Genomic DNA, 24226 nt, shown 5'->3' on the forward strand with positions numbered 1-24226 from the left:
CACATCTTACTTGAACAGAACTCCTAGTAAGATAATATTTAATTTTGGCTTATTTTAAAATATATACTTTTAAATTAATATGTGGATTGGTAGTTCATCTGCCCAGCAGCAGGGATCATGGAAGAGAATGAAATGCACATGACAGAAGAATGCTTCCTGAAGTAAATGACTGAATTTGTAAAACAAATATTGTATGGACTGAGCCAAATTTTTCAGAGAATATATCTTTGAAATAATTATAATAAATATAAAAGTATGGTGCAACAAATATTTTCTTTATATACAACTTTTCACTTACACACAATTACAGAAAGTTAAATCTCCTTAAAATGAGAATGATCACATTTAGGAGGCAAAATAGGACAAAATAAGTACATTAATCATAGAAAAATGCATTCCAAGGAGACCAATCTCAAGAGCAAGTTTAATGCCCTATTTCTTTTTCCCCCCAGAGCATATACTGTTGGACAACTAAGAGGTCTGAAAAAAAAATACTTGCTCATTATTTAACTAGTTACACAATTATAAAACTGCTATGCTATAACATAAAATAAGTGGAAGTCACCAGAAATCAGTTGCTATATAATGGTTTTAATTGATTTGGAACAACATTGTTTGATACTAAATGCTTATAAAGCACCCAGTGTGGTAGGCATAATTAGAGAATTAGTATTACTGCCATCTGTTCAACCATATAAAAAGCAACTTAAAAAAATTACTAGAAATCCACAATTTAAAAGGTAAGGGGAGAGAGACCACTAATCAAAACTAGCATTTCCTAGTCAAGCACCATGATTCAAGTAACAGAATCTCCCACGCAGGTATAGGGGTCAGAGGAGTCCAGGAGGAGTGATAAAGGGTGGTTTTGGTGTTACAGGTATATTTTAGCTCAAAGGCATCTCAGTGTATCTCAGGGTGAAGAAAGTCATCCAGTCCTGGAGGAGAGAATAGGAACTTTTGTTTCGAACAGGAAAGCATCCAGACAACATTACTAGATGTTGGCATTAAGAGCTAGGAGGTTTCTTCTTGGCATCTACATCTTTTTTAATCTCTTCAAGCTTTTTGGCCAAGTTCGGAATCTTTGAAAAGAAAAGAAAAAATTTTAACTTTGCATCTAACCAATACCCTCTCCCTCTCCCCTTCCCATCTGTCCAAAGACACATAAATTCCATAAATATATATGAGATATGAAAATTTCATAAGTTTATATTTCTCTCCAAAAGAGCTCTTGAATCACAGCACTAAAAAGTACTATAAATACTGCTACCTGAGTGCTAAATATGCAAAAATTCATTAATTTTAAAAAGGAGGCTTCCTTGAAAATGCAGGCTCTTTGCCTCTTTTCCACTATATTACAACATTCAAATACTATATGAATGAATGAGACCTAGTGACTGGAAATTTTATCATTCCAATGAGAAAGTTGCTACTGCAAATGCTCTTTGGTGCACCAAAAATTTGAGTCCTGAAGACTAACATAATTTTACCTACCATTCTTTAAAGCAAAAACATCCTTCTCTCCTCTGAAAATCTTTTCAGAGGTTCATTTCCACCTCATCCCATCGCCTTTAGAGTCAGGCATCCTGAGTTTCTAATCTGTTTTTTATCAATGATTCATTCTGTGGTTCTGGGAAAATAAACTTCCTTTCCCATCAGTGAAGGTTTAATAGCATCCCCTAATGATAAGGATGATGATGATGATGATGATGATGGTGGTGGTGGTGGTGATGATAAGCTAACATTTCTCCAGCAAAAACCCTATGAGGCAGGTGCTGTTAATAACCTCCATTCAACAAATGAGGAAGCTAAGGCTAAGAGGGACTGTTACTTTCCCAGGATTCACACAACCAGTAAATGTCTAAGGCCAAAGTTGAACCCCCAAGTTCAGTGCTCTATCTGTGAAACCATCTTGCTTCCTTAGACAGTTCTGAAGAAATCTAAGCAACCTGAAGAAATTGTACTATAAAAATTAGCCTTTAAAACTATTCTGTTACTACAATTAATTTCTCTCTACAAATGGAAGTGATAGGAAGCAAAAATTATCCTGCTAAAGGTCTTTTAAGCCCTTTCTATTTGATTTTCTAAGGACTTGAAGAAGAGCCCCAATGCTCTTACCTCAGAGTTAACAAATAAAAGCATAAGATCAGTGGGAGACTGTTCTCAATTGCTGACAAGTTGCCCTCTTGTGGTGATTTGCGGGCAGAGACAGCACTATGGCTGTATTAAAAGTGTAATGGAAAAATATCTACTAAATGATGAACTTGCTCCAAGATTTAACACTCAGCCATCATCCCCTAAATATTTAAGGGGAAACTGCTCCTTATTTTTGCTGGGATTCAGTTCTGGCAAAGAAAATGCCCACAATTAAGGTAAATCACTATAAAACACTTCAACAGAGACAAAAAGGTCTTGGATGACAGCCACTTACGTCATAGTTCTGAGCCAGATACATCCCGACCACATTGCCGAGTGTAAATCCTAGCTGAAGGAAAAAAATGGAATAAGAGTTACAGATGTAAAGGCAGAAGGGAAGAGAATAAGTATTTACACAGCACCTACTGACAGGCACCACATTAAGCACTTTACAAATATTATCTCATCTGATCCCAAACTGATACAAATCGATGTTCTCTTTTGGAGAACAAATCTGGCAATACATAATGGGGTTACAAAACTGATTGTCCACCCCTTGAACCCAGTGATCCCAGTCTTAGGCACGTAGCCCAGAGATTTTTTTTTTTAAATAAAAAGAGAAGGAACCACATCTACACAAAATCACTTGTGTTGCTTTATTTGTAAAAGCAAACTGGAAACAACTTACGTATCCAAAGATTTGGGGGATGACTAAATAAAATATGGCATAACAATGTAAGTAAATATTATTGTGTTGTTACAAATAAATAATATAAAGAAATGCGGAAAGATAAAAAGCAAAAGCAGAATGAGAACATACACACTGAATTCAACTATAGAAAAACAAGTTTTATTAAGTAAATAGGTCAATAGGGAACAATAAACTATTTTAACATTTAAATTCTTTTCTTTAAACTGTTCAGATTATATAATAACATTCTTAGGAGTTTGTTCCTCATTTACATTTGTTTACACAAATTTATGACAAAACTTTTTTAAAATTAAAAGTTGTAAGAGTGCTGACCTCTTCTCTCCACTTATGAGAAAAAGTAGCTAAGAAAACTTAACACCAAATCAAATACCATGACACCTTCCCAGGAGTAAAGGATAAGTATTATTATTCCACAGACAGATGCAGGGAAATTCCACCCTATCTTCTCATCTAGTATTAAAGTGGGAACTTGTTTTCCTTTCCAAGGCTAACCTCTCCCTACATGAGTCTCTGGTCCTATCCCCTCTTCGACCTAGCTACGCACACCTTCAAACTTTGCTCTCTCCACCGTCTAATTCCAGCCTGAAAAATCTTTTGTCCCTTTAAGCTAATATCTTTTTTTCCTCCTTTTTGCTGCTAAACTTCGAGAAAGAGAAGTGTACATTCACTGACGTACTTACCCACCCACTTACTCTGCAGTCCCCACAACTTGGCCTTTGTCCTTACTCTACTGAAATTGCTCTCTCCATGTCCAAGGTCTCCAAAAAGCTCTTAACTGCTCAATCAACTGGCCTTTTTTTTTACACTTCCTCCTTGACCTTTGCAATCTTTTTAACATCCTCTATGATAAACCTGTTCCTTCTTTATTTTCATTCTAATCTGCTCATTCTCTATCAGTGGCATCACTGTCAATTATTTTTTCTCAATGCCATACGTTTGAAATGATTTGGGGGAGGGGGTAAAATAGAGGTTAATCAGATAAATCATATCTTAATTATTTAATTATTGTACAGTTTCTTTGATATAATAATAACAAATCATGATCAAACTTTAAGGCCAAAATTAGAGATGCATAAGCCAGAACAAAATGAGGCTTTTTCTTATACTTGTGGGGCAGCTAGATGGTGCAGTGGAAAGAGTGCCAGGCCTGCAGTCAGGAAATCTCATCTTCCTGAATTCAGCTCTGGCCTCAGACACTTACTAGCTGTATGACCCTGAGCAAGTCACTTTGCCCTGTTTGCCTCAGTTTCCTCATCCATAAAATAAGCTGGAGAAGGAAGTGGCAAACCACTACAATATCTACCAAGAAAACCCCAAAGGGGTTACGAAAAGCCAGATACAACTGAAAAACAACCAAAAAACAAAAACAAATACTTGTATTTATACATAATTCAAATTTGTTTGGATCAATAAATTGAAGGGGGAGAAAAAGAAAAAAAAAGACTGGACACAAAGAGAGTTCTCTCACAAAATACCACTTTCCAGTTATTTTCTCTAGAAAACTGTAGTCCTTCCACACCATCATGCCACATCCCGAACTGTTCAAATCCTCTTTGTAGACATTCAAATGTGGGGGTAAAATAGAGTTAGCTAAAAAAACAAACAGTTTTGCTGTTTTTAAGTACCAAAAATTAAAACAATTTTTACAACTTATTATGTAGCATCTTCTCTGAGCCTCATTCATCTTCTGAAAAATTGGAAGTCTTGACCAAATCTCTGCAATCCCTTTCTAGATTTAAGATTCTAGAGGTTCTTCCTATGTCTTAAATTATTTTTAAAACAGTTTTAATTTTGCAATTTTCCAGGGAATTAGAGCAAGCAGGATCACAGTTACTATAGTAAATATATAAAATCATCCAAATAGAAGTCATTCCAAACCCCAGTTTTTGTATACATCTTAACGTTTTGACAGACACTGTGTCTCAGCAATGTGTTGCTAACTAATTGAAATTAAAGTTAATTCACTTTAGTTTAGTATGTACTAAGATAAGCATTATTTTTTATGCTGGTCTGCCAGTCCAAAAAGACAGATGATGACCATTAAAATACAGAATTTCAAAACTAGAAGGGACCTAAGAGACCTTCTAGTCTAACTTCCTCAATTCTAATTGCTATGAAAAAGGATAAAATTTGACCAATTTTTTCCACAGGCTTTCAAAGAACTAAATTATGGACGTCATTTCATCAATGCTGGTGCTCCCTACAACTGTATAAATTGCAACCCCCTCTAATGGTCCCCCCTCCTTTTCCAGGCCTACATCTTTGATGACATTTTCAACGCATAAGTCGTAGAATGGGCTCTAACCTATGTCTATGATGCATCTCTCCACTGCCCTTTAGCTGACCTATAATTTTGAGTCTTTATGATTTGCAGCCATATGGGATCATCAAAAGAATATTGGTATTTAAAAGATAGGTTTGTGGGAGGGATACATTGGGATATGGAGTGTTCAAGGAGGACTAGCACCTGGGATGTGAGGGATGCCAAGCCCTTTCCAGAGCTGTTCATCCACCTTTGGCATCCAACTTCACCCAGCTCTCATTTGTGGCTCGTAGAAGCTGTAGCAAGTGCAGCAACCATACGCTGGTAAAACCATCTCTCCAAACAGGCTAAACCAGACTGAGGGTAACCAACAGCCCTCAAACCCAACAAGTTAGGATGATGTCTACCCCAAGCATGTGAAGATTTCCCCCAGCTAAATGGGCAGATAAGAACAACAGCCATGAAGGTAGCTGAAGCAGGCACTGGGGAGCTCTTAGAGTTTCGTCAGACCCTGAAAACACCAAGGTAATCCACTGCACCCTGGGCCATCCCCAGTCATCCTGACTTTTGTCTTGCCCCTGGACTTTGATAACTCCACCTCACTTAAATATAATTCACTCAGAAGTCAAGACATCAACCTGTGATGTCATCGGTCTTCTTCAAAACAAGGACAAACAACAAAACAACACTGAGATATGCAGAAAATATAAGAACAAAACATGTCAATAAAACTTTATGTTTTAAAAATTTTGGTCTCAGAGAAAAGATGAAGAAATGTACCTTTCTCTTTTTATTAGAAAGGTGAAGAATGTTGCCATGCACAGTCGGATGCAGTTATATTTATTTAACTGGTTTTTCTTCTTTGCTAAAAAGCAAGGCTTACAGGGTAGAAGAAGAGGGAGATACTCAGAAGTATCTCACATAAAAAGAAAAGGCATCAACAAAATAAGCAAAAATAAAAGTATAGGTTTTTGTTTCTGGGAGATGCTTGCAATCATTAAAAGCACTACATAATTTCCCACTTTCCTGTATACTTGATTCTTCTTTTCATCTCTGGTCCCATTTTATTATTTCTCTGTAGTGTCTATCCAAGATATATGTACTGACAGATTAACAGATTATTCACCCAACTACATATCCGTCTGGACAAGAAGCATCCTTCTACCACCTTTTCTCCCCCCTGAGCAGAGTCAGACCAAACTCTTGATTGCTTCTGGATTTCAATTAGAGGGCTCTGCAATATTCTGGGACTCGAAAGTCATCAACACAAAGCTATTTATAAACAGGAGAACCTGGAAAACCTGAGCAAACACTTCCACTCCCTCTCTTTGACTTAAACCCTGCTCTTAACGTCTTCCAAGACAATGTCAAAAATCCTTGGCAAATACATGTTTACATGCTCTGTGTTACATTTGGAAACAACCACAAGGTCAAACAACTCTACATAACTCTGTTACACCTTTTGAGGACTCTTCTAGGGTCTCAACATAAGCATAAAACACACCGTTCTGGAGAACAATCTTCAAAGCAGCAGACCTTCTCTACCCATTCAAACACCTCCTTACTAGTCAATAAACATGGAAGGATTCTGCACTTCCTGATCAACAGCTCCACTGCAAAGACATGGCATACTAGAGAACACTGCCTGCAAAAAGCCTGCCTCTTCTCCCATACCCCCATCAAGGACCCCCTCAATGTATGGGCAAGATCATTCTCATAAAGCTCCTGTAGAGATATGAAAGCAGGCACAGAGGTCCGTGGCAATGGATGTGCTTAATCACTTTTTGTCTGTATATTATTTTGTTTCCCAAGCATTTAGTATCCTCCCCTTTTTCAGATTTATTGAGTCAAACAACCTCACCCTTTGCTTTAACAAGTCAATAGTCAGAATATATACATATCAACCAATTCAGATTAGATGTATGTAACCTGTTGCTTCCTGTCTCTTAAGACACAATCAGTATCATTTTCATTACTTAATTGGTGCTTGCCATTTCCAGCCCCTTCCCATGTCTTGTGTGAAGGAAGTATTTATAATAGGTACATAACTCTTCTGTGAAGTCCTTTGTCCTTTTCCTTTTCTTAATCTTGAGCCACATGTTCCCACACTTCTGCTAACCTCTTCCATACCTACCTTTGCAATTAAGTTGCTAAGTGACTTAATCGAATTACATGGCTTTATTAAGACCTTCACAAAATTTTTCTATCATCCTCTGCATCAAATGCCCAAACTACAATTATTATTCATGGTGGTCTTTTTTTCTTTTCTTTTTTAAACAAACTTTCATAGTATTCAAATAAAACACCAAACATACCATGAAATAGAAATTATTGTTGCATTTGGACATACCAATTCTAAAACCAACTCTGCCAACTTCTTTATTTGCCTCTCCAAAAATAGTCTGTGAGACATCTTTCCATTTAGCTGTAACTCCCTTTTGTCTCCTTGCTTTATTTACAGGAAAGATGTCAAAATTGATATGACTCAGCTACTCCAGTGGTGTGTCCACTCAGTGGTTACTGGATACTGACCTGACTTTAGAGAAATAGCAACTGAATGCATATTACAGACTGCCTAGAGGCTGTACAATTCTTAGTACCCTTTGATCCTGCCTTTCTTTTTTTTTTTTTGCCATTCTGCTATCGTCACTTCATAAGCAGGAGAAGCCATACATAAATTAGTCACTTCACATTTTTCTTTGCTTCCTGCGTTGCCAACACTAAATAAATAATTCAGGGCCTAAAAGCCGGTCTAAGTACCAAAAGTTAAAAAATAATTCACACAACTTCAGTTTTCTAATAACTATACCCCAAGAACTTTACCGAGACCAAATTATGATTTGAGAATAGTTAGAAAAGACTTTTGAAACACCAGGCGTCCATTTATTTTAGAATAAGTATTTCCAGGTTGCTTACAGCTATTTAGACAGATGTCTATGCTTTGTAACAATTTGCCTTTTAATTTGAGAGGACTATGCCTTCAGTGTATATACAGTTGTCTCTCTATCACATACTCAGAGTGCCCTACTCAGCCTGTTTCCAACTCTCCCAACCAGTAGGACAGGATCAACTAGTAGCTTCTGAAGCTTTGCCTAGTCTATCTCCAAGCTAACTGCCATGCCACACACTTCCCCACTATAAAATTTCTCAAGATTCCCTGGGGGAAAGAAAATCTGGATGTAAACTAGGCCCTTCCCTTTTTGGCTCAGACCACCAGCACCTTCTCCTGGTAATTAAAATTTCACATCAAAATTTTTGAGAAATAAATTCTCACAAAAAAAAACAAACAAAAATAGAGAGGCACTGAAAGTTTTTAAGAAGGAAATGCTACATGGAGCATGATTTTTAATCTGGTGGCTGGTGTGTAGTCAGATCACTTTGCTTCCTATTTTCCTGAGAAAATTGAAGGTATTCATGAGCTCCCTTATTTCCCAGTCTCAATCATCAACTCTTGGCTCTTCTTCACCCTCCAAACCCTGTCAATTCTCCCACCACATTTCTAGTCACATGCTCCCTTACCTCCACTCCCACAGCCACCACATCACTTCAAGTCCTACTGCACTGTTATAATAGCCTAATTGATCTCCTGCTTCCAATCTCCCCCCTATCCAGATAATCCTCCACACAATAGCCAAAATAATGCTGATTAGAGAATGTTGGCAACTAGATGGGATAATGGAGAAAGTGCTAGATTTGGACTTTGGGGTCAAGTCAGCTCTAGCCTCAGAAACTCCCAGGCTGTGTAGCACTAGGCAAATCACTTAACCTCTCTCAGACTCAGTGTCTTCATAATAATAGCATCTACCTTTTTTTTTTAACCTGGCACTTACTATGTGCCAGGCACTGTGCTAAGGACTTTACAATTATTATCTCATTTAATCCTCAAAACAATCCTGGGAGGTAAGTGCTATTATTATCCCTGCTTTACAGATATGGAAACTGAGGCAAACATAGGTTAAGTGATTTGCCCAGGGACACACAGCTAAGTAAATGTCTGAGGCTGGATTTGAACTCAGGTTTTCCTGACTCTAGATCTAGTGCTGTATCCACTGTGCACTCTATACACCTAGCTGCATCAGAAAAAGGTATCATGTAGAAAATGCTGTCTGAGATAAGCCTTAAAGGAAACTAGTGATTCTGAAAAGCAGAGGTGAGGCAACAGTGCATTCCAAGCATAAAGGACAGCCAGTGCAAAGGTATGAAGATGGGAGATGAAGGAAGGGCAAGCAGCGCAACTTACTAGACCACAAAAAAAGGCAAGGGAAGTAACGTATAAAGTTGGAAAGGGAAGGTTGGGTCCAGGTTGGAAAAGACTTTAAAAGTCAAACACGAGTTTCTATTTTATACTGAAGGTAAAAGGAAGCCACTGTAGTTTACAGAGGGAGAGCAGGTACATAGTCAGACCTCCACTTTAGGAAAAACCACTTTAGCAACTGTATGGGGATCTACTGGAGAGGGAAAAGATAAAGCAGGAAGCCAATTAGAAGGCTACTGAAACAGGTGATGCACACCTGAAGTAGGGTTAAAGTTATGAATAGAAAGGGGGTGGAGGTATAAGAAATATTGCAGAGAAATGATCCAACCATTCTGGAGAGCAATTTCAAACTATGCCCAAAGGGCTATAAAAATGTGCATACCCTTTGACCCAGCAATACCACTTCTAGGGCTGTATCCCAAAGATATCATACAAGGGGGGAAAAGGACCCATACGTACAAAAATATTTATAGCAGCTCTTTTTGTGGTGGCAAAGAACTGGAAATGAAGGGGATGCCCATCAACTGGGGAATGGCTAAACAAATTGTGGTATATGAATGTAATGGAATATTACTGTGCTATAAGAAATGAAGAGTAGATGGACTTCATAAGAACCTGGAGAGTCTTATATGATCTGATGACGAGTGAAGGGAGCAAAACCAGGAGAACATTGTACACAACCACAAACACATTGCTTCTGTGATGACTAACTTTGATAGGCTTGGCTCTTCTCAACAATGCAAGGTTCTAAGACAGCTCCAAAAGACTAATGATGGAAAAGGCTATTTACATGCAGAGAAAGAATTATGGAATCTGAATCCAGATTGAAGCAAACTATTTGCTTGCTCTTGCGCTCTTGCTCTCGCTTTCTCTCTCTCTTCTTTTCTTTTCTTTTCGGTTTTGTTACATCTTTCTCATGGTTCATTCCATTGGTTATAATTCTTCTTTACAACTTGATTACTGGGAAAATAAGTTTAATGTGAAGGTATATTATGTAAGAACCTATATCAGATTACATGCCATCTTGGGGGAGGGTAGGGGAGAAAATTTGGAACTCAAAAACTTGTGGAACTGAGTGTGATATACTTTTTAAAAAATTAATTAAAAGATAATAATAAAAAAAGAAATATTGCAGCGGTCAAAATGACAAGGCTCAGCAACTGATTAGATCTGTGAGGGTGGATGAAACCCTGTAGTTGGGAATGACAGTGACTAGTCATTCAATAAACATTTATTAGGTAGCTATTATGTGCCAGGCACTGTGCTAAATGCTGGGGATAAAAAGAAAAGCAAAAGACTGCTCCTGGCCTCAAGGTGCTCTCAAGCTAATGGGGGAATGCAACACATAAAAAGCTGAAAAGGGGGTGTGGGGAAGAAAGGATGCCATGGGAAAGGGCGACTGAAGTCCTGCAGGCCAGGTGGTGTCTGGGATATGGGAAGAGGTCCCTGATGTCCATCCTCCAATCAAAATGACAGAGAGGCCCCAGGGTCAGGAGGGCCTGAGGAGGTGTGAGTTTCAGAGTTAATTCAATCTTGCAGAGCGATGAGTTTCTGGAAACAATGGTGGAGTTCAGGAAAGAAGCCAGGTAGGAAATGATGAATATGCACACTTGGGTTACTGGAACGATGGTGGTGACCTCAACAGAAACAGCCACTTCAGAAGAGGGATGCAGATGACTTCTGTTTTGTGCACTCTGAGTTTGAAATGTTTACAACGCATCCATTTCAAAACATCTAATACCAGCTGGTGATGTAGAACTACAAATATGCTGTTTTACTATACCACATTGTTTATCAAGGCCTTTAATCTTTAGATTTTGACTTTTCCAGTCTTATTTCATATTACTCCCCTTCTCATATTCTCTGATCCAGGAAAAGCGAACAACAATCAGTTCTCTAACTCTAACAATTGTAAAAGCCATCTCCTACACCTGTAATACATTCCTCAAAATCCTTACTTTTTTTCAAAGCTCTTGTGTCACCTACTAATGAAATCTTTCTTGATGCCCTCAATAATCAGTGATATTGCCCTCCTCAAATTACCTTATATTTATTTACCTATCTGCTATATTCCCTGATAGAATGTAAACTTTGGGCCAGCGCATTTTGTTTTTGTATTCCCAGCCTAAAATATAGTAACTTGGCACTTAATTTATCTGTTGAAGTGACAGAATGAATTAGAATAGGGGTCTGCAATATTGTCCAAGGTCAAATCCTGCCACCAGCCACTTCCTTTTGTATAGCCAAGGAACTAAGAAAGATTTTCACTTTTTAAAATAAAGTGGTAGGATTTGGCCTACAAGGTCCCTGAATTAGAAGAAGAAATGAGAGACTGGCTGACCAATTAGGTTACTGCCTATATGAGTGGTGCAAATACAAAATAAGGACCTGAACCAAGGTAACAGCAATGGAAATTAAAAGCAACGGATACAAAAAGCACACATCTATAATTATGACCCCATTGTCTAAACATGTACTGAGCACCCATGGAGCAGGACTGTACTACAAAAACAGTATAAAATATGGTCCCTGCCTTCAAGAAGCATATAATCTAGCTAGAAGGCCTAGACATATGTAAATAAAAGAGTTAAACAACAATGCAAGAAAGTAATAGCATATTACCTTAAATATGAGATGCTCCAAAATATTTGGTTTGATATAAGTAAGGGTAATGATGTGATAACAGAAACAATAATCAAAAGAATGAAAAAAATGGAAGAAAATGTGAAATATCTCATTGGAAAAACAAATGAGCTGGAAAATAAATCAGGAAAAAATAATATAAGAATTACTGGACTACCTGAAAGACATGATTTTTTTAAAAAGAGCCTATACATCATATTTCACTAAATTATCAAGGAAAATTGCCCTGATACTCTAGAACCAGAGGGTAAAATAGAAATTGAAAGAATCCACCTGAAAGAGATCCCAAAATGGAAACTCCTAGGAGTTTCAGAGCTCCCAAGTCAACGAGAAAATATTGCAAGAAGCTAGAAAGACCTAATTCAAATATCATTGAGTCATAGTCAGGATAACACAATATTTAGCAGCTTCTACATTAAAAGACTGGAGGGCCTGGAATATGATAATCTGGAGGACAAAGGGCTAGGATTACAACCAAGAACAGCCTATCCAGCAAAATTGAGTATAATCCTTCAGGAGAAAAAATGGGTATTTAATGAAATTGAGACCTTTCAAGAATTCCCAATGAAAAGAACACAGTTGAATAAAAAAATGAGACTTTAAAACACAAGACTCAAGAGAAGCACAAAGAGGTCAACAGAAAAGAGAAATCATAAGTGATTCAATAAGGTTAAACCGTTTACATTCCTACAAGGGAAGATGATTCTTGTAATTCCTGAGAGAACTTTCTCACTATTAAGGCAGTTAGGAGTCTACATAGACAAGAAAGTAAGGGTATGAGTTTAATATGATGGGATGATATCCAAAAATATAAAGGGGTAAGAGAAATAAGAGAAATGCACTGGGAGAATGGAGAAAGGAGAGGCAGAATGCGCTAAATTATCTCACATAAAAAAGAGGAGCAAGAGAGCTTCTGCAATGGGGGGTGGGGGAGGGATGATTAGGGAGGTAGGGAACAGTGCTTGAACCTTACTCTGACTGGAATTAGCTCAAAGAAGTAATAATATACACCTTCAGTTGGGTATAGAAATGTATCTTACCCTACAGGAAAGTAGGAGGGGAGAGGGATAAGAAAAGAAATGGGGGGAGGGAGATGGACTGATAGAAGGGAGAGCTGATTGGGTGATGCAGCAAAACACTTTTGAGGAGGGACAGGGTAAAAGGAGACAGAAAGTAGGATAAAGTGGGGTGGGGGATTGGAAGAAGGAAAATACACAGTGAATAATCATAATTGTGAAAAAAATTTTACAGCAAGTTTCTCTGATAAAGATCTCATTTCTCAAATACATAAAGAACTAAGTCAAATTTATAAAAAAAAAGTCATTTTCTGATTGATAAATGGTCAAAGGATATGAACAGGAAGTTTTCAGATGAAGAAATCAAAGCAATTTATAGTCATGTGAAAAAATGCTCTAAATCACTATTGATAAGAGAAATGCAAATTTAAACAACTCTGAGGTACCACCCTATGCCTATCAGATTGGCTACTATGACATATTAAAATGACAGTAGCATAATATTTCATAAAGCAGGGACAAATCTGCCAAGGTCTTAGGAAAACAAGAATTAGTTGAGAGGTTAGAATAGTGGGAAAAGGAATAAGCATATTAATAATAAGCATAGTGTTTACTATGTGCTTGTACTCTGCTAAGTAGCATTATCCCAACTGATCCTGATTTGTTTAAATAACCAAAGGAAATGCTTAAATTTCAGCTCAAGGTTAGTGAAAATAAATTTCTTTTCCTGTCCAAGTTCAGGGCCCAATGAAATTTTTCCATGGATCTCACTATTCTGGGGAGGGATCAATAGGCACCACCAGGCTACCAAAGGAGTCCATGATACTGAAAAGGTTAAGAAACCTTGAGTTACAGCTAGTATGTTATGTAATAAAGAGCACCAGTTCTAAAAGCTCTAGTAAGTTCTGCTATTTACTATGGTGTGGAGGCCTACGCAGGGCAGCTAGGTGGTACAGTAGATAAGAGTGCCAGGTCTGGAGTCAGGAAGACTCATGTTCCCGAGTTCAAATCTGACCTTACCCACTTATTAGCTGTGTGACTCTGGGCAAGTCACTTAACCCTGTTTGCCTCAGTTTCCTCATTTGCAAATAAGCTGGAGAAGGAAATAGCAAACCACCCAGGCATCCTTGCCAAGAAAACCCCAAATGGGGTCATGAAGAGTCACAAAGATGAAAACAATAACAACAAAGTAGCCTTAGGCAAGTCACTTAAACTAAATCAACCTCAGTTTCCTATTGGCAAAATTAACAGAATGATCTCTAAAGTTCAGTCCCATCCCACCTCCCACAATCCTAAAATAAAATCAAATACCTACTCAGCCATGGTCCCTGCTTTCAAAAACATGATAACCTAGACGGACAATTAATTCACACAGAACAGCATATAATGAAATATTAAATTGTGTGGTACAGACTATAAGAGGTATGATCAAGAGAGAGTCAAGGAAAGTTTTCATGGAAAAGATAAGACCAGCTTGGTCTTAAGCATGAATAGGATCTGTATTACTGTAATGGAAATACGAATTGCTGTGCGATCCTTCAAGGCTTATGCCCTCTTTCAATACAATTATCAAACAAGAAAACATTCCAACTGACATTTATGTAGTATTTTACAGTTTACAAAGTAAACTATGCAAAGCAAATCCATCAATTCTATTGTATCTACTTAACTGAAGTAAGTAGCTTCAATAATTTGAATGAATCTGTTTCAGAAATGAGTGAAAATTGAGGCTCATATAAAGTAACATTCTAAAATTCTACTTGCCAGTAATGTAGAATAGTAAATGTGCCATTTACCTAATGTGTGAGATAGTTCAAGCTTGGAGATCAGGTATTAGATAAATCTGAAGGTAGACAGCAAGAAAGGTTTCTTCCATAAATTCAAGCTTAGCTACAGGAAGAAGTACTAAAACTACTGTCTTAATTCTCCTCCAAGTTCCCTTTGCAGGATTATCATCCATGCATTAAGTACAACTGTCTCCCAGGTTGAGCTCTGTTTTCTTATACTCTCGCTATGATTTCATCCGCTCCCAGGAGTTTATTATCTCTATGTAAATAAACACCAAATTTATATATACTAGCCCTAACTTCAATTTTACACACCCACAAAAATTTGCCTCCTGGCATCTTCACCAGGATGTCCTATAAACATCTTAAACTCAATATGAACAAAATTATACTCACTTTCTCCAGTCACTCTTCCTCCATTCAGGTTTGCAACCTTGAAGTCAGTCATCTTTGACTCTTTCATCACTCCTATCCCTCTCACCCAGCTACCAAGTCTCATCAATTCTACCTTTATCTTTCACATCTAGTCCCTTCTCTACAATCAGAAGCCTACTCTCCTAGTTCAAGTTCTCATGTCTCACTTATATTACAATAGCCTGTCTCTGTGTTTCTTTTCCACCTTCCACACATGTAGCAACAAAATTCAGCTAGCAGCTGCTGTTGAGGGGTAAAACTGACAACAACCAGCAACAAGAGCTGCCAGCACAGGTTCTTTGATCTGCTTTACTAGGCACTTAAGCCTCAGGTCCACACCTTTTTGCTGATTGGGTGTGAAGCCCTCGGGGCCAAAAAAAAAAAAAAAAAAGAGTATATACACCCAGAAGGTAGCCATAGAGAACTGAGAATTCAGAAGTCAGAAGTGAGAATTCAGAATCCAGTGCAAGAAGTAAGAACTCTTGAGACTGCAGAAACAGTTCGGATAAGGTGAGGGGAGTGGAAACTAGGGAGCTCCAGAGACCAGAGAACTGAGAGGGGAGAAAATGCAGGCAGACAGTTAGGATTTGTGAGTGTTTACAGGGAGGCCCCAGCAGGGAGGAAGGTTACAGGATGACTTGGTTCCTTGCTATAATACTGTGTTATAATTTTCTTGTTGTTACATTGAGGTGGTTTTGGAATATAATTACTGCTATATTGAATTGGAGTTATTGGTCTTGGGATTTGATCCTCTGGTGTCTAAATAAATGTTATACTTCCTCTGCCTTCCTACCTAGGGAGTTTTTCATACTTTTCAATTCCAAACTATATAGGCATGTTCATGGTCATCCCGAGGTCATGAATCTTGCCTTTACTGATGCACTTTGTCACCAAGCTGCCCAAGATAACTAAGTAGCTACTGTCAATGTTTAAAGAATAAGGTGGTGCTTTACTCTCTTGTTAAAAAATAATCTGATCCCTCCCCAAAAGCTAATGTTCTCTATTCCAAATTACCTTGTATTTAACTGGTTTTATGTATTTTTATTTATTCACTTATTTGTTGTACATATTTATGTAAATATCTCTCTTGCCCATTAGAATGCAAACTCCCTGCCAGTAGATAGTGCTTCATTCCCGTAAATGCTTAAAACCTGTTGATTAGCATTATAGGAAAGAAACTTTATATTCCCTTTTCATAAAGTTAAATTGGTCATTCAAAAGACATTCTGCTATATGCCACTCATAAAATACTAAAGCCTAAAGAATGTGGGATCAGAAGGAGGTAAACTACGGGTGCTGTGAAATGATGTGGGTTTGTCGAGCTATTTGTTATAAGACAAAGTTCGGGGGGATGTCAGAAAATGTGATGTAAATGTGATATAAAAACCAAATGACATAAACTTATTTTTAAAATAAAAAAAGAATCTGGGATCACAAAACCTAAAAACAAACATTTATTTTAATTAACTGATTTGGAAACTTATGGGCAAGTTAACTCACGAAACTTGCATCATCCTTCTATTAAACATACTACTTCTTTGAAAAGGAGAGAAATCAATCAAGTTCAGATGAAGAACTGTAGTTTTTCTAAAAAGTTTTGTGACAAATATTCCACTCATTCAGGGCAATACATTTTCCCCCAGGAACACTTCGGAAAAAGTTGTGCACAACAGTAACAACTGTTCCAGCTGTATACAACCCAATCAGTGAGCTCCAAAATCTGGAAGCCATAAAATTCTCTGTCGGTACACTAAGCCATTCGTAATTTCTGACAAAGCCTCGATTTATTCCCCTCTTCAGGGGCTAGCAGGGCTCCGAGTGGGATAGCTACATTAAATGTTGTGGACATTCCCCCTACTCCTTCCTCACCCTCCAAAAGCACCAGGCAAACTGCAACAGGCTTTAAAATCCGTAGGCTACAGCAGGTTTTTATGAACCAGAAAAACTCGAGAGAAAAATGATGGTGGAGGTAAGGTATCCAGGTACGTGGAGAAGTAGGGCAAGGGGTTAAGAAAGCACATTCGGATTTACTTCGGCCATCATTTATGAAGCTTCAGGCTCGGCAGGGCGAGATTAGATGGGGTGACAGCCTTGAGGCGCTTACAGAACGGGGGGGGGGGAGGGGTAAGGCAGCTACAGAGATAACAAGACAGATCAACATGGCAAAGAGCTAGGAAACAAAAGACAACTAGACAGCCGTCAGAGGACTGGGGCGAAGCTAGGAACCCTCAGAAAGGCTCCGGAAAAGATTAAGGACTAGGGACCCCAACACGTCGACCGAAGGGGTCCCCAGGCCAGGAAAACTTGTCCCGGACAAAGCGGGGGATGGGGGCGGAGGGGGGGTCCCGAGATTCACCGCAGGCCCCGCCCCGCGAGGGACCAGGGCTCCTCCCCGCCGAGGGTGGGGGCGCGCGAAGCCTCGGCCAAAGGAACCGCCCCCAATTATTCCTTCCCACCCCCACCCCTTCCCCGCCCGGTCCCCGACGCCAGGGTGGAAGCAGGAAAGGCCGCGCGAGGCCGACACTCACCAAAAACTGAAGCATGGTGATGGCGGCGGCGGGAGCAGCAGCTGAAGTAAGAGGCCGGACCAATAAGTTGTATCCCTCCCTCTGAGAGAGGGGAGTCGGAAGTGAGGGGAAAAGAAGAAGGAGTTTGCTTCCGGGTCACGAGGACATACACGTGGTTTGGGTTTTTTTTTTTTAAGCCCCGGGAGCTTCTTCCCGCCTGGAGTTTTAAACAGGGAAGTCCCCGCCCCCTAGTGGGGAAAGGGTCGAGGTTGCCATCTCAATTGGTTTCACTACACAGCTAAGGCTGTGATTTGCTCCACCGCCTGGCTCTTAGGGTCAGGATGTCCCCAAAGTATTACTAGTGCAGTTGTAAGCTCTTACCCTGTACAAAAAGCATAGAATCTCATAGAATCATAGAAATGAAAAGGATGACAAAGAGGACCAATTGAAGGCAACACTCAACTTGGATGCTTTGTGGAAGGACAGGCACACTACTACATTGTTAGGGGTCCATCACTTGAGGCATAATGCCCTATCTGTAAAATGAAGGGAGTTGGATTCCTGGGCCTCTACTTTAAGTCTATGATTCTATGATTTAGACCAGGTTTGGTAAGCTATAGTCCAAGGGCCACCTGTTTTTTTGTACAGCGTTCATGCTGTGTGGGATGAAAGACCCTCACCAATTAAAAGTTAGTAAGGAGCCATCTCAAGATGGGAACAAAAATAAATTTTATTCAATTCTCGAGAACTGGGCATCCCCCACTAGAACAAATCCAGCAAGGGAGGTGCTTTACAAGGCGCAAGGCACCCATAATTATACCTAACACAAGAGAATTCCCTCCCACCTCCGACCCTTCTCACCATTGGCTGGGAGGTGGGCTTCCAATCTGAGCATGAAAGCTAGACAAAGAAATGGGAAATTGAGGCACAGAACCTCCAATTCCCATTCCCTTAGTTAATGATTACAACTAAAGTGACATCTATAAATCTAAAGAAGGAGAATAGGATAAGGGAAGGGGGAGACCCTCTCCATTCTTTACAGTAGAGAAAAACAGGTCATTATGACCCTGTTCTTACTCAGCAAATCTTTAAACCAGAACCAGAAGAAAGAACAAAAAAGTTTCAGGGTAAACTTTCCCAGAAGCTGAGCCATCAGACTCTCATGGCCTCAGAATTTTTTTTTTTACTTCCCTATATCTTGATTTTTGAACACTCCTGTATATAGATATGAATAGATATGAATATTATACATATCCTCCCCGTGAAGTCTTCACATTTCACTTATTTACCTCGCACAATGCTAAGAATTTTTTTAAAAAAATTAAATACAATAAAATTTTATTTTAAAATGTAAAAAATCATTCTTAGGTTCTTCCTTATGCAAAAAGGGGGGGATAAATCCATAGTAGTTTACTGACCTCTGAATTCTAATCTCATCCCCTCATTTTATAGATGAAGAAATTGAGACCCAGAGAAGTGGTGATTTGCCCAGCATTAATCACACCACTAAAGGGTAACTGAGCTAAGATTGGAACCTGGATCTTGTGACTAAAAATGCAGAGCAACTTGATCTTTGCCCTCCGGGAACACACCAATCAATTGTCAAGTCTTGTTGAATCTCTCTCCACAACTTTCTCTTCCCCTAGATTTGTAGAAAGCATATTTTGAAAGGTTCAGAGAAAGGATGGGTAGGATCCCATGGACTCTAAAGAATAAGATTCCAAACATACAAAGTACGGTAATTCCCATGAGGAGAAAAAAATGGAGAAAAGGACTGATATGGATACACAGAGAACTTACCAATTAATTTAGATTGTTTTAACAAAGCAGTGTTGCATAGAGGATTGAAGGCTGGCCTTCAGAGTCAAAAAGATCTGAGTTTAAATTACACCTTTTACGTGATCCCTTCGTTATCCCAAGGAACTCTCTAAGACTCTAAGTTGTAAAACAGTTGTCATCAGTATTGGTAAATCAAATGACATAATATGTGTAAAGCACTTAGCATAGAGCTTGGCACATAGTACCATTGAATAAATGCTTATTCTCTTCCCCTTCCCCACCCCTTAAGGGAAGTGGTAGAAAGAACTTCCTTAGGAGAAGTTCCCTATGCCAATGAAATCATAGGTCCAGACCCCCTCAAAAACAAAAAAAAGCAAAAGATGAAACAAGGGAAGGTAACACAGGAGAGGGACAAAAAAGTATGGCACAGTACTATAATAGTATCAGTAGTGTTAAAGCTGAGAAAGTCAAGAACAATAAAAAAGCTATGTGGGGGAAGAGATAAGGATCAAAGACTGTTCCTCAGAGTGGATAAGATGATGATGATAATAATTGACCACAGAAAGATGGCAAAGCTGTTCAACCCTTATTTTGCTTCTGTTTTCTTTGCCAATGAGATTAAACTGGAAAAGACAGGGAAAACTGGCTAATAAAGACTAGATACCCAACATAAAGAAGAGATCACTTAGTTCCCCTTGATAAATTGAAGGCACCCGGCCTAGCTCAATTAGACAATCAATCAACAAGCATTTATTAAGCATTGACTGTACCAGACGCTTATGCAAAGACCAAAGTGAAACAAACAGTCCAAGTCTTCAAGAGCTAACCTTTTTTTTTTTCTTTTGGCCGCTGCAGGTTTATTGGCAAATTGATGCGACATAAATTGAATAGTAATCAATAGAAAGTAACATTTTATTTAAGGTAACACTGTAAAGTAACAAATTCTTGGTATTACATGCCTTATATGATCAGTTTCAGACCATACAGATATACATCTTTGCATGTTACAAGACAATAAACAAAGTTTAACAGCTAAAACATTTTTAAAATGTACTGAGCTTACAAGGCTCAAACAAAACTTATAATGTTCTGTACATGCTCCAGTCAAATGAAGGGCTGCTTCCTGTACATCACTCCCCTGGAAGACCTATTTCCTTTTTTTTGACCTAGAACGACTAGGAGACCTGGAAAAAGAACGACAAGGCTTATGATTTCTCTCCCGTGACAATGATCTCTCTCTTCTATCTCTCGAAAGGGACCTGCTCAAGCTGCGAGAAAAGCTTCTTCTTCGTGGTGATCTGCGTCGGGGTGGAGGACTTCTCCGATAATCATCCCTTGGGCTATGACCCCAAGAAGGTGGTGGACCACAATCACGACTTCTCTTCTCACCATACGATAGTTCCACCCTTACCCGGCAGCCACAAAGTGTTCTTCCATCTAGTTTTCCGACAGCATCAGCTGCATCTCTAGAATCTTCAAAATCAACGAAAGCAAAGCCGGGAGGATGTCTTGCAACCCACACCCTTCGGAGTGGTCCATAATATCCAAAAGCTCGCTCCAATTCAGTCTTGTTGACATCATTACCAAGGTTACCTACAAAAACCTTACAATCCAGTGGCCAAGAGTCACGATGCATCTCGGGTGCTGTGGCTTAACAGGCCGGGATCCCACTCCCACGGCTCGACCTCCAGTCTGCGTCACTAAGCCCTGTTGCTCTACTCCCCTGAGATCCACAGAATGGCCAAGAGCTAACCTTCCAACAGAGCAGGCAACCAAGTATATATACCTACCGGTGGAGCACTCTCAATGAGCTGTTAACTCAAGCACAGGTTTTCTCACCTGATCAAGGTGTCAAGCAGCTTGTTAATTGCATTAATCTAGGTTGAGGAGTATGGGACACCCCCATTACATAAAAACAAAACCTTGGGACTGGAGTTGTCACTTACCCTTCTTTTGATTTGATTTGAACTGATTATTAAATTTTCATAAAATTATTAAATTGTGACGTGAAAATTTCATGAGTTAACACCTCAGAAATCAGTAAATTCTACAAATCATGGCTTGATTTATTGTTTTCTTGATTTGTAAACTTTAAAAAGTAATGCAGAAAATGTTAATAATGTAACAAACTACTTAAAAGCGTGTCATGCGTAAATAGAGCCAGCTGTTAAACATTTGCCAGCTCCTGACTAACTGCACCTGTGATTTCAGTGGTATACCAACTCCCTCTGCCAGTGAAAGTCAGTATCTTCTCTGCAATTTATAATCTTAATTTCCTAGAGCTCTGAGAGGTTAAGTCACTTGCCCAGCATCACACACCGCCAGTGGATGCCAGAGATGGAACTCAAAACCAAGTCTTTCTGACTTTGAGGTCAACAGTTGACCACACTCTCTTTCAAAAGTATGCATACAGTCATAGCTCCGAGACATTGCAGGTTCAGTTCCAGACCACTGCAATAAAGTAAAAATCACAATAATGTGAGTCACATGAATTTTTTGGTTTCCTAGTGCACATAAAAGTTATATTTATACTATATTGTAGTTTATTAAATGTGCAATAATATTATGTCTAAAATCACTTCAATTAAAAATACTTTACTGCTAAAAAGAGCTAATCATCATCTGAGCCTTCAGCAAGTCATAATCTTTTTGTTGGTGGAGGGTCTTGCCTCCGTGTAGATGGCTGCTGACTGATTAGGGTGGTAGGTTGGGGTGGCTATGGCACTTTCTTAAAATAAGATACCAATGAAGTTTGCCACATCAATTGACTCTTCCTTTTACTTGAACACTTACAGGCCACTGTAGGGCTATTAATTGGCCTAATTTCAATACTGTTATATCTCAGGGAATTAAGAGGCCCAAGGACAGGGAGAAATACAGGGAAGAGCTGGTCAGTGAACAGTCAGAACACACACATTTATCTATTAAGTTCACTGTCTTATATGGGCACAGTTAGTGGTACCTCAAAACTGATAAGGTACCTGGGTGCCTGTGCTTGGACCCCAGTTCCAAAATCACATCTCTCCCTAGCCTCAAAATACTGTCTCAAGCAGTTCCTCTCCAGTTCAAGGGCAGCATGCCCTAGTAGAATACTTATCTCTCTTCCTGACACAGTAGCCAGGTGCACCTATGGAATTTATTAGTTTGGACCTAGCTGTGTACATGTAAACTGGCTGTGTACTGGGTCATAACAATACTTACTACTTACTGACTTATCATATGCATGCTAGACCTAGACATATGTATACTACCTTACATTTATCTTGTTTAACAAAACATTGATGGGAGCAGCCTGGGTATTTCTCAGTCAGGCCTGACTGTTAGTTGACTCAGTGAAGTTTCAGGCCTAAAACCACACCTCCATGTAGCCCCTCCTTGGTCTATTTCCCAGTAAACTCTGGGTAAGATACCTGTGAAGCAGATACAAAAAATGCATATTCCTTTAAGAACTAACCACTCCTAACCACTCCCTAATCCCACCCCAAAACACCCAATTAACCTATTTGGCACATGTTTTACTAAAGTTTAACCTATAAAAACTTTACCTGCACCCCTGTAAAGTTACAGGTTCCCTAAGAACTCTTGCCCACTGAAAAGTGTAATAAATCTTTGCCAACTTGACTTAAAAAATGCTTGAGATCGTGAATTCATTCCAGCCGGCCCCAATCCTCTCCAGTACTCTGGTCCTTGAGGGGTACCCCCCCAATGACCCTGTCTTCGAATTCCAGTTTTGGGGTTCCTGGACTTCATCCCACCCTCAACAAGACAATTAAATAGTAAATCAAAGATCATTGACCACAGAATCACCATAATAAAAGTTAGAAATATTGTGAGAATGACCAAAATGGGAGAGAGAGACAATATGAGCACATGCTGTTGCAAAATGGCACTGGGTGACTTGCCTGATGCAAGGTTGCCACAAACCTTCCATTTGTAAAAAGTGAAACATCTGCAAAATGCAATAAAGCAAAGTACAATAAAATGAGGTATGCCTGTATATACAAAATTAACATAAGGTAGTTTGAGAATGGGGTGCACGAGTTGCTGGGGAGTGAGGAGGAGCTGGGGACAAGAAAGGCTTTATGAAAGTGGTCATAAGGGAGGAAAATTTGGGAGACAGGTAACAGAAGAAACAAAATTGTTCTTTTACTTTATAGCCTGTATGTCTTGATTGGAACAGAAAATAAATGTGAGCAAGATGAGACAATGGCCATTCTGTCATTTTGAAGTACTGACTGATCAGTGGCAAAGACATTTGTACCTAAGCACTAGTAATGAATGAATCCTAGATACCCTAAGTATCATCACTGAAGAGAAAACTGCAGTCAAAAATACTCAAAGTAGATGTGGTCCTGCAAGCAGAGAACTGTCATCAAAAAGAACTGCAAATTAAGCTAGAACACCAGCATTACAAACTTGATAATCTCTCAGATTCCACCCAGGCCTAAGATTCTATGACTTTCTCATTGGTTGTATATGATGTAATCTCTGGGGGTTCTCAAATCATGATTCCAAAGAAACAAGTGCTGACCTAAGGCTACCCATGTAAGCAATAGCACCATCTAGTGGTAACCTACTCAAACTACACCATTTCTGGCACTCAAATTCTGAGAGGATGTTTTTAGGATTAGACACTTTTGAGACTTAGAGGATTTTGGAGATCATCTAATCTAACTCCTTCATTTTACTCGAGATAATCGAGCTAGAGAGATGATAG

General features: G+C 39.0%; 2 protein-coding genes across 2 annotated transcripts; both read right to left on the reverse strand.

Annotated features, from left to right (window-relative positions):
- Positions 1-571: 571 nt before the first annotated feature.
- STMP1 (short transmembrane mitochondrial protein 1) lies at positions 572-17868 on the reverse strand. The gene is made up of 3 exons (XM_036760846.1): positions 17752-17868; positions 2429-2482; positions 572-1079 (listed from the first exon to the last, which is right to left on the reverse strand). Exons 1-3 carry the CDS (start codon positions 17764-17766, stop codon positions 1005-1007), a joined length of 144 nt encoding a protein of 47 aa, XP_036616741.1. The 5' UTR covers positions 17767-17868; the 3' UTR covers positions 572-1004.
- Positions 17869-20656: 2788 nt separating this feature from the next.
- Positions 20657-21152, reverse strand: LOC118851409 (serine/arginine-rich splicing factor 3-like). The gene has a single exon (XM_036760847.1). It carries the CDS (start codon positions 21143-21145, stop codon positions 20657-20659), a length of 489 nt encoding a protein of 162 aa, XP_036616742.1. The 5' UTR covers positions 21146-21152.
- Positions 21153-24226: the final 3074 nt, after the last annotated feature.

This window comes from Trichosurus vulpecula, chromosome 5 (assembly GCF_011100635.1).
Source record: "Trichosurus vulpecula isolate mTriVul1 chromosome 5, mTriVul1.pri, whole genome shotgun sequence".
NCBI lineage: Eukaryota > Metazoa > Chordata > Mammalia > Diprotodontia > Phalangeridae > Trichosurus > Trichosurus vulpecula.

Bases quoted from the DNA above. Each gene is read 5' to 3' on its own strand.
- LOC118851409 (XM_036760847.1), bottom strand. From the start codon at position 21,145: ATGCATCGTGACTCTTGGCCACTGGATTGTAAGGTTTTTGTAGGTAAC.
- STMP1 (XM_036760846.1), bottom strand. The intron at 1,080-2,428 runs GTAAGTGGCTGT...TTCTTTTCAAAG, and splicing joins ATCTGGCTCAGAACTATGAC to ATTCCGAACTTGGCCAAAAA.